The sequence below is a fragment of the Physeter macrocephalus genome, chromosome 15, assembly GCF_002837175.3.
Source record: "Physeter macrocephalus isolate SW-GA chromosome 15, ASM283717v5, whole genome shotgun sequence".
Classification (NCBI taxonomy): Eukaryota; Metazoa; Chordata; class Mammalia; order Artiodactyla; family Physeteridae; genus Physeter; species Physeter macrocephalus.
In genome coordinates this window covers 76,818,443-76,829,625 of record NC_041228.1, presented here as the reverse complement: position 1 = coordinate 76,829,625, position 11,183 = coordinate 76,818,443, and the positions used below count along the sequence as shown (strand labels likewise).

Genomic DNA, 11,183 nt, shown 5'->3' with positions numbered 1-11,183 from the left:
CCAACCACTGCGCCACCAGGGAAGCCCTCAAGTATATATATATATTTTTGTGTGTGTGGTATGCGGGCCTCCCTCTGTTGCGGCCTCTCCCGTCGCGGAGCACAGGCTCCGGACGCGCAGGCCCAGCGGCCACGGCTCACGGGCCCAGCCGCTCCGCGGCACGTGGGATCCTCCCGGACCGGGGCACGAACCCGCGTCCCCTGCATCGGCAGGCGGACGGGATCCTCCCGGACCGGGGCGCGAACCCGGTTCCCCTGCATCGGCAGGCGGACGCGCAACCAGTGCGCCACCAGGGAAGCCCAAGTATATTTTTATCGAAACAATAAACCATCTGACTGGTTGCAAAGTCAAGCTGAACAAGCCATGATGTTGAGCAAAAGCCGAGCTTTCTCTCTGTGCTTTCATCGGCCTAGAATCAGCTTCTAACATATGAGATGCAGGGCACAGCCGTGATTTCTAACCTGACGCTATTAAATGCCTATCACAGGGCTGACGATACACAGCTCACCCTGTACGGCTCGTCTACAGAGTCTCATTAAAAATATAATACTAGAAAGAATAATAACAATAATTAGAAATTTCACTTTCCCTAATTTCTTTTTTACTCAATTTGAAAAACAGTACATCTTTTTCATTGTCCTTGGCAACTTGACATCATACCTGAAGGAATAATTTAAACATCCTATGGACAAAATATATATATAAACTTCTAAAAGATCTTGGTATTGTTTAATTAATTGAGTTATAATTTCGTTCTACAGTTATCAATCACAGCAAATATAAAGAATTTAAAACAATACTCCTCACCAAAGTCTTAACATGTTTTTAAACATTGAATTGTTGAGGCATAGAAACATTATGTGATTTGCCCAAGGTCATGAAAGGAATGAGGGGCCGAGGAAAGAGCATTTTTTTCCTAACTGAAGTGTCTGTACTAAACCCTAGGTTATGCCACCTTACAAAACTAGCTCAGTGCACGAGATACAGAAACTAGATGCGTTATTTAGGAATGTTGGTTTAACCTCCATTGCTGTTATTAATAAACTTAACTTTAAGAATCTATGTTGACGATACATTATTAGGAAATTATAGAAAGAACCATGATCATTTTCTAAATAATTAGGCATGTAATGAGTTATTGTTTAAATCTGACACAATGGATTGCAGAAACAAAATTGACAATACAATGTTAAACAAGTTCAGTGAAAGATGCTTATTAACATGATTTTTTAAAAAAATACTAATTATAGAACCCACAAAATTTTGAAGACAGTCCTACAGACATAAACATATTAATATAAATGTATTAAAGAGTCTTCTAGTTGATCTTTTGTTTGTTATGAAAACGTTCTAGCAAAGCACTCATAACGTTTCCGGGTATTCTTTGGTGCTTATCAATCAAGGCTTGAACAGCATCCTTCGTCTATCAAGAAAACAAAAGAAAAGCCGTTATTCTTTTGGTTCTCAACGTAGATATTTAGTTAGTAAGGATTTTAACATACTATTACTTATAAGAAGTCTTCCCTAACTTAGCACCCCTCGCTCCTCAGAATAAATGATTTCCTTCTCAGCACGCCCATAGCATATTTCTTTTTGTTTTAAATGTAATACTGTGTATTTAACTTCAAAACCCTTTCAGCATTCTAAACATACAAAAAAATAACAGAACGTTGCAAACTGTGTTTAGTACAGAAGGTTCTTGAACTTTCATTGACGCAGTGGCTCTTCCCTGTGCATAGCATATTTCTTATACTTACTTTATTACACTTGAATTACAGATACTGTCTGCATGGCAACTTTCTACAGCAGGTTGTAAGCTCCTTAAAATACATCTTAGCATTCCTCCAGCACTGAGCACAGCAATGCCTTGCACATAATAAACACTAAAAAGAACTGAAGGGAAAACAATCAGAAGAAAAATGTAGTAGGAGATTTTCTGGTGGGCAGATGGAAGTTTTCACTCCTTTTCACCCACTAATAAAACTTTTATGTGTTTGTCTTTCATGACCATACACACTGATCGCATCAGGCAATGCGACAGGAAAAAGTGAGGAAAACTACGAACAAGCAGATGTGCTTTAGTCCTTTACCCTAATTTCTAGACAATTGAACGGGAATTTAAATTAAGTCAGAGCAATGGAAAAGTCAATTAGGATATATCAAGAAATCTTCTAAAACTATTTGTGCCCATTAAATTCATGACAAGTTTCAGCAATTTTTACTTGTTTTTCATTTATTTTACTGAAGCATGGTTGATTTACAATAACAATTTTTACTTTAAATCAGTTTGTGGCTCTCTAAAAAAAATGTTTCTGTGTGCACATAGTGCAGGCAGGCATACCCGTACACACTTCTTTTCAGATGCTAAACCTTTATTAAGCCTTCTTTTTACAAGTCTTGGACCTTCATTTATTTTTAAATATGATGAAGAAACCCTAGCCCAAAGATGTATTTTAAAAATATGCCTCTCTAATGCACAAGTTTTCACATCTGTGCGATGAGAACAATTTCACACACTTACGATAAGGGTTACATGCCACTGAAGCCATGTCTTCAGGCACTTAGCACAGCGACCGACACACAGGTTGTGTCCTGTGCCGTACAGTTTAAAAATTCTATTCATTCACTCAGAAGATACTAGATGCTTTGGAAGCTATAATGTTAGTGAAACAAGTCTCTGATCTCAAGGAGCTCGTAATAAGCATAATCAAGGACAAAGCAGTTAAAATGTAAGCTCATGTGCGAGCTGCATCGTCTGAGATGTGAAAAGAACACACATCTAAAGTTCATCGGTGGCCGGTGGCCAGGGAAGTTTGCATCAATGGGGTGCTGTTCGGTCTGGGTCTCCCCAGGCCTGTAAGAGTTCAGTAACAGTGAAGAAACGAGCAGCGGGGGATAAGACCACAAGAAAACAGTTAAGTGATGGAGAGCTGGCATTTCGGCTATGTGTTCATTTGCTGGGTCGTAGAAGGCTTTAAAGGTAGGCTTCAGTTAAATCACGAAGGGAGCTAAATACCAAGTGAAAAGGTAGAGACTGTCTAGTATGAACTGATGTATCAGGGAAGAAGTTTTGGGTGGAGAGATATGAGGTCTGTGCATCAAGAAAATACAGCTCTCGCAAAGATCACTAATGACCCCCTTCTGTCACGAAATCCCACGGACTTTCTTTTCATCTGACGTGACCTCTTAGTCACCATTGATCCTGCTTCTGGAACTCACACTCGCGGAGGAAAAGCGAGGTTTTCAGGACGCTCCCTGAAATCCGCTCGCGGATTTACACTCCCCAAATCAAGCACCGACTTATTCCTCCCAAGGCTCGGTAAGCTTTCCACAGCGTTAATTACCATCCACGTGCCGCCGACCGAGTCCCAGGTGGATATCTCCGGCCGCCCAGCCTCGGACAGGAATGTTCCATACGACCTCCCTTGAATGTTTTAAAGGCACCTCAAACTCAACATGCTTAATTTAGACTGAACTAACACTCTTTCCCCCCATCCCACCCTTTGTCCTTTCCTGAGTTCACGCCCTATTTCTGCAAATGGCCACGAATCCAGCCCAGTAACCAAAACCTGGGAATCATCCTTAACAAATCTTGCTTCTCATTCATGGAGAGTAAGAATCCATTGGTGGCATCCGTTAGCTCACCTCCCAGTATCACTCAAATCTACCCACGTCTCCCTACCTTCCTTCCACCTTGAGAGGACATGTATATTATATCTACCTGGACATATAAATCAATCTGTACTTAACGTATATGTGGATGTGTGTATGCAGAATGCAGAGAGCGAGGCACAGAGACAGATGGAAACAGAACAGACTTCTTTAAGACTGAGAGAACTTTAAGGAAGTATCCCAAGTGCCCTCTTCAGCATGAGTACAGTGTATTTTAATTTAGATTTAGATAGTGTCTACAAAATGAATCTTCTCCACAGTCAGTCTAATGCCTGAACAGTCTAGCTCCCATTTCTTAAATGAGGTTTCATTTCTACATTAATTTAGATGTTAGTAATTTTGAATTTGCGATAAGCCAGGGATCATTATGCTACAGTTTACGCTTATATTGTAAACAATGAAGATTGGAAATTCATGCACTGTATCCACAAAAGGAAAATTTCAAGTATTCTTTATTTCGAGTTTACTTTAGTTCAACAATGACAACTTCCCGTCAAAAATATGGATATGGCAACTATATATTTAAGGAAATTCCCTCAAGAAATTTTACTAAACTATGCTTTAGTAGACAACTTCTGTTACTTTAAATACTGCTAATAAAGTACATAAAGTAACTGGAGACAATAACTGAGGTCTTTCAATGATTCAGGAAGGCCTCTTCTTTTTACTAGTTTGAATTGGTAAATATAGAAATATATATTTTAACATCTAAAATATCTAACTCTACCAGTGCCACGAATGTATTTCTCACTCATATGAAAAACCAAGTCCCGGGAATTTAATGATCAGGAAAATGTATATTTTCCTTAGCTGAGAAAAATAAGGGAACAGGATTCATTTAATTTGAGACCTGGACGAAACCTCTGAGATGGCGATTTTAATTTCCCCATTCTACAGTTGAGGACACAGACCCAGGGAGGAACATACCATTTATCCAGCATGACTCTGCTGCCTGGTGGGAGAGCTAGGCTTAGGCCTCAGAACCCTAAACTTCCAGGCCAGTTTCTTTTCCCCTCTCTCTCCATTACCTTGTATCTTAACCATAAAAATGGACGGTATTTGTAAAAAAGTATTTCTAACTCGCTCTGACCCAATTAAATCCTAATAGTTAGGCGGGAAAAACCTTTTTAAAGAACAAAACAGAATTCAGCTCTATGCGAAAGGAGAATGCGTTTGTCAGGGAGCAGCAGAGATGTGGCAGAGGAACAATAAAGTGTGTAGGCAGAAGCGACATGACAGGGCGAGGTCTGAGCCCTGGTGTCACCTGAAGTCACCACAGTGAGGCGTCACCTGAGGATGGGAGAAGTGCTGTGCGCAGAGCCTGCCCGGACCGGGAAACCAGTGTGGGAGGGGTTTCCTTTCAGGAAAAGGATTGCTACACGCTCTGAGTTAACTCACTTAACCAGTTAGTAGAATAACTAGCAGGAGGTACGTTTTCTAAGAATGAAGTTCACAGACAAGGAACATAACGTATCATCAACGTCACCTTTGTCAAGCTTCCTACATGCCAGCTGCTTGATCTGAACAGTGTCATCGGATGTGACATTCTAGCTGCCTCAGCTGGGCATCCTTTCCTAAGTGCCAGACCTTGCTGAGCCCTGGGCATTACAGTTGCTCATCGGCGCTGCCTCTTCTGGGCCATCCCTGTGGAAAGGATCCAGTCCGGCCCCATTAACGCCCAGTGTGGCTGTGTACCTGCCTCGGCCAGTGTCACTGGGGGTGAATGGCTACTTCCAATGGCCTCTCCTAACGGAACTGTTCTTAGCAAACAAAATCCCTAGGCTGATACTTACCGGCCGAAAAATAGAGCTCCCACTTACTTTTCCAGTTTCATCTCAACCAAATGCTCACTACTCACTCAGCTAGTGATTCCCCCAGTTTATTCCAGAGCTGTTGTTAGCTGCCATTCCAGGAAAAAACCAGGAGCTGGTTTTGGTCAGATGAGACTGGGCAATGCCCTTTGAAACAAAGTTAAATAGACCTCCTTATTGCGGGGCTTCTTAGAACCTTCAAGATGCTCACATGCTTTGCGAAATTCCTGAAGGCGAGTTCATTAGGCACCCTTCCCAACCTCACTGTCCTAGTCCCATCAGGCTGCTCTACACGGTTGGTGTGTGCAGTCAGCTTTCCTACCACCGTTTCTTTGTTGGACCTCTTCCCTCCTGCCCCAAGTCCGCACGTCCAAGTCCCGTCGTCTTTCAAGATCTACCACAAATGCCCTCAATTCTAGCAAGCGTTTCCTATTTTTTCCCTCACAAAGCAGTCTCTTTCCCTTTTGAGCTTCTCCTGGTCTCACTCAAACTCAGCCTCCCTACTGCTTCTAGTGATCTTTCTAAACGCCAACCTATTACATCAGTCATCTGCTTTCAGTAGCTGCCCCTGGCTTTCAAGAAACAAAATCAAGGATGTGCCTTCGTGGTCCGGACACTCCTATGTTTCCAGCCTCATTGTCTATACTCTCTATCCCTTTAGCTACCCCAGACCACCCTCAACTCCCTGAAGACTTCACGCCAGTTCATGCTGCCATCCTTTCATACGCTGTTTCCTCTACCTCTCTACTCTTCATCCAGCGAATCCCTTTTCGCCTTTCAAAACTGAATTCAAGCATCACTTCCTTCAAGGAGGCGTCCCTGGTTTAATTTAGATGTCTTTCCTTTGTGGTTCCATAATACCCTAAAATAGCAGTTCTCAACCAGGGGAGATTTCGTCTCCCAGGGGATAATGGCAACGTCTAGAGATGTTTTTTTTTATTGTCACGGTGAGTGAGGGATAGCGATGAGATGCTACCAGCATCTAGTGAGTAAACACCCTACGGTGCACAGAACAACCGCACAACAAAACACCAATAGTGCCCAGGTTGAGAAATCGTGCCGCGAGCACACCACTGTGCTAACGCATCATCTTAAAAGCGTCGATTTAGTTATTTAGCTGCCACTCTGGGCCGTAAGTTCCTAGAATAACAGCAGTAGCCAGCAGTCATGGAACACTTACTAGATGGCAGACACTGCTCTCGATGATGGATGTCATCAATCACATGTGACCCTCAGGGGTAACTCTGTGAGTGGGCTCTGTTCTCTCTCCTGCTCCCCTGCCCGAGCAAACAAACAGTGCCACTAGAACAATCCGACTTCACAACCCACACTCTTAAACACGATTCCATTTTCCTCCCAAGGTATTTCTACCAGACAAAAGCAATTTCTTTTCACGGAGGTCAAAGCTTTCTTCTTCTGAATATCACTTAACGAAACCTTTTAATTAACGGTGCCAAGAACTTTAACCTCAACACAAATTGGCATTTTAGAAAGAACGGTTCTTTGTTGGGGGCGGGGCAGGTGTCCTGTGCACTATAGAATGTTTACCAGCATCCCTGGCCTCTACCCACTGGACGCCAACAGCACGACCACCTCCCGAGTCTCGTCCGTGGTGACGATAAAAATGTCTCCAGGCATTGCCAGATGTCCCCTGGGGGAAAAATCACCACTGATCCAGAACATGCTTGTAGAATTATTTAATTTTTAAAAGAAAACCTGAAAGTACAAGTGTGTCCTAAAACTAAGAAAGAAAGAATAATTTACCTTTTCAGCTAGTTCTTCTGCTGTGATCTTTGGATCGTATGGAATGGGGTCACCTAAATAGGTGCGTAACTTCACTGGAAAACCTCCATACATTGGAGCAAATGGATAGCGGAACTTCTCATACAGCCACCTAAATAACCCTGTTTTAAAGAAAACAAAATCATTTTAATTGGGTAAATAATCTGAGCATATAACTGTAAACTTTCAAATTAATTATGTAAGACTTAGAGGATGGAGGCAAACAGGATCACCTCCTGGCAATTAATACAATATCTTTTAAAAGATGAGCTTTTCATTGATTGTAGCAAATGTACCACACTACTGCAAGATGTGAATAACAGAGGAAACGGGGGAGCGGTGAGGTTTGTGGGTACTCGCTATGTCTTCTGCTCGATTTTTCTGTAAACCTAAAAATGCTCAAAAAAATGAGGTCTATTAATTAGGGGGGAAAGATGAGCTTTTAAAAATATAAGAATTAAAAAAGGCAAACTAATTACTATTATTGCAAAACACAGCATAAAGATTGCAACAAAGAGCTAGAAGCTAAAAAGTCTAGAGACTCACAAATATGTGACTTACACAAACAAAAGAAAAAATGAAAGCATAAAATAAATTCAAGTAAACATGAGACTAAAATGCGCCAATAAACTAAGTAAAGACTAAAAACATTACTGTAAACGAGGAAAAAGAATTATTAATGCTAATGACCAACAATGAAATTTAGCAAGATTAAAAGTGGTAGTAATGTAACATAAACTGATGGACTAAGTTTTAAAAAAAGAATCCAAAAAATGACAAGCAACATGAAACGCATAATTAAGAATTGTACTGAAAGTTTAAAACACTTTATATATGGAAACACAGAATATACCATGAGACCCAAAGTAATACTCAAAAAAAATACCACTACACACCAACTTTTGAGAGATTCAACTTTTAAAGTAAAAAAAGCAGTCAAAAAGAATTTTCAAACCACTTTACAGTTAAAGAAACAAAATTAGGAATAATTTCTGATATGCAACTTAAATTCTAAAGAAATGACCTGAGAGAAAATTAGAAGGATTAATTACACAACAAAAGTTAAACATCACATCAATCTGCTTTTCCATTCCAAATCTGAAGAAAAAGAACTAAAAAAAACATAATGGAATATCAACAATATACCAACACAGACATAAAAGGAACAACAGAAGTTTAAGGTTTTCAGGATGGGATTTGAATGTGGATAGGAACACTAACAATACAGCACTAGGGATATAAAACAATCAATCAAATATAATATATAAACCATAGGGTACAAAGCAAACTATAAAATTAAAAAAGAAAAGAGACTTTGCAAAGAGAAAGCACATTGAATTGTTATCACTCTTATAGCTAGGTTCAAAGCTTACTTTGTTATCAATAAATTAAAGGGAGGCAAAAAGAACTTTTCAATGTAAATCTATCATGGTTCAAAAAAAAAAACAAAACAAGAAGTAACCGAAATAAATTAAAGCAAATGATATCTCCTTAGGTTGTTAATCTTAATTCGATATTTTCTTGTCTAAGAACCTACTGTATAGCACAGGGCACTCTACTCAACACTCTGTAATGACCTATATGAGAAAAGAATCTAAAAAAGAGTGGCTATGTGTATATGTATAACTGATTCACTTTGCTGTACACCTGAAACTAACATAACATTGTAAAATCAACTATACTCCAATAGAAATTAATTTTTTTAAATTTAAAAGAGATTTATGCAAACATATATATATATTTTTCAAGATAAATAGCCTTTCAAATTCTGCCCCCCACCAAATTTTTTTTATTGCCATCCATTTTTAAAGCTGTCACTTCTTCAGGAATGAGTTAGGAAGATAGTCTTTATTTACAAATAAGTACATTTGTTTTAAACCTCAACAACATGGTTTAACACAGTAAATTAGAAAAGTCACTCTGTAAGTTTAAAAAGCCCATGATAAATAAGCTTCAGTATATACGTGAGACTCTTAACAAAAATCTAACATCCAGAACCACCATTACTTAGAACCAGTTATCATTTAGATTTTAAAGAGAAAAACATCTAAATAGTATATGCATTTTCTAAAGTAATAATTCAAAAAGTTTTCCTATAGTGTTCAAAAGCCCAAATATTTAAAATATTACATTCTAAATATTACATTACAACAGAAAAGCCATATGAATCAGAACTTACTTGTTCCGCCGAGGGATCTAAATCCTTCTCGAATATTTTGTGTAAACATAGGGATAATGGGCTAAAGAGACAATTTGAATTAAAAAGTAAATACATTAATCCAGTTGATGTCTCTAATGCAAACTTTTGAGGGCCTGTTTAAGTTACAAAACCAAGGCATTTAAAAAATAAAGGTATACTGTTATCACCAGTATGATTTATCAGACTAAAATTAACATGATCATTTGTAGAAAAATATAAATTGGAAACACTACCTTCTAGTGGTAATACATAATATTTCATTTACCAACTTTCCTATCATTCCACATGAACTCTTGAAACTCAAGATTAAAGTGATCATTAATTTCATTACGTAAAATGAATGTGATAATTAAATTGGTTTCAGTGGGCTACTGAAGAAAAAGTTTCAAGACAGAAATTCTCTCTATGGAGAAACTTACATATGTTCAAATGACAAGTTTTCGCAAGATGCCGTCATGGAATTAGTGAAACACCGTATTTTTGTGAGCTTATTAAATCTAACAATGTTCAACATCAATGAAAAGTAAGTATAATACTCAACACCAAAAAAAAGAAAAAAAAAAGGAAAAACATATACATAAAAGAACCCTTTCTATCATTATTTTGGAGGATATCTGCTCAAAAGTTCATGGTTTTTATTTTTCCATGAATATTATTGATTAAATATGATTTTTTAAAAATGGAGACCTTATCTAAATGTCATGAAACAATGGATAAAGTAGCAAAGGATCATGTAAGGAAGTTACGCCACGGCGAAACTGAAGTGGATAAAAAATTGAATGAAACACTTTAAGAGGTACACAAAATATACTGAATTAAATGATGTTTTAGAGTAGATAAAACTGGAAGGGGGGGGCGAGGATCACTTTACTTACAGTCTACTATCAGCATTTGTTAATACAGAATTACCTGCCTGAGTGAGCAGGGTTTGAAACATTTAAATAAGCTGACATTTAAAAAGCCATTCCTTTTCAGCTTTGGAAAGCAGTAAAATCTGGTGGACTAAAGGAAAGAGACTACAGGCACAGCTTTCTTCATAAAACTTACTCCCTTTAAATCACCTAACTGATCATTTATTTATTATCTCTCTCCCCTCGCTAGAAGGAAGACCCCCCATAGCAGAGACTTGGTTTCATTCACTGCTGGAAACATCTAGAACAGTGCCTGGAATAAAGCAGGTACTAAAAGACAGTGTGACAGGTGAACTAAAGAAGGAATGGATCAACAGGACAGAGAGAAAATGCTTCTAAGGAATTAGCTTGTATTCTCTGAGTACAAAGGGTAGGAAACAGGCAGCAGCAATTTTAAAACCAGAAGAGCCGGGTAAAGAAGCAGCAGTCCGATGAATAATTTAAAACCTGAGGGAGTTAATTCACAAAGCTAACACCTAAGATAAAGTAGACTGACTCTTTTGTAAAAAAATTCAGATTATGATTTTCCTAAAACCACCACTAGTTTTGCAGAATAAAGTGATGGTTGGAATCCCAATGTTTTAAAATACTTCTACAATGTCTTTAGAGTTGAGAACTTAAGATGCCCAAGAAGGAACAGAGCGCTTTCAGCTCATATATACACCACTTTGCCTTCTCTGACAAGTGCTGCTAGATTTTCGTCTACTGACTGGCATGAACCCCGAAGTTAGTACTGAAGGATGCACTATATAAAGACTCTTCAGGTATATATATCGTCCTTTAAACGGCTAACTCTCCAGAAGCTGG

The 11,183-nt window shown here is 38.8% G+C and overlaps 1 protein-coding gene across 6 annotated transcripts in view; it reads right to left on the bottom strand.

The window, feature by feature from the left end:
• Positions 1 to 223: 223 nt before the first annotated feature.
• TMEM68 (transmembrane protein 68) overlaps positions 224 to 11,183 on the bottom strand; it is a 33,893-nt gene continuing 22,933 nt past the window's right edge. For 3 of the 6 annotated variants that reach the window (XM_024126937.3, XM_055091010.1, XM_024126938.3), the window contains 2 exons: positions 7,248 to 7,387; positions 224 to 1,423 (listed from right to left, as the gene is read on the bottom strand). In XM_024126937.3, coding sequence (XP_023982705.1) covers positions 1,319 to 1,423; positions 7,248 to 7,387 — 245 coding nt within the window. In that variant the 3' untranslated portion in view covers positions 224 to 1,318. Of the gene's footprint in view, positions 1,424 to 7,247; positions 7,388 to 9,444; positions 9,506 to 11,183 lie in introns of those variants that run through there. The other 3 variants (XM_007102625.4, XM_024126939.3, XM_024126940.2) reach the window with 2 other exon arrangements.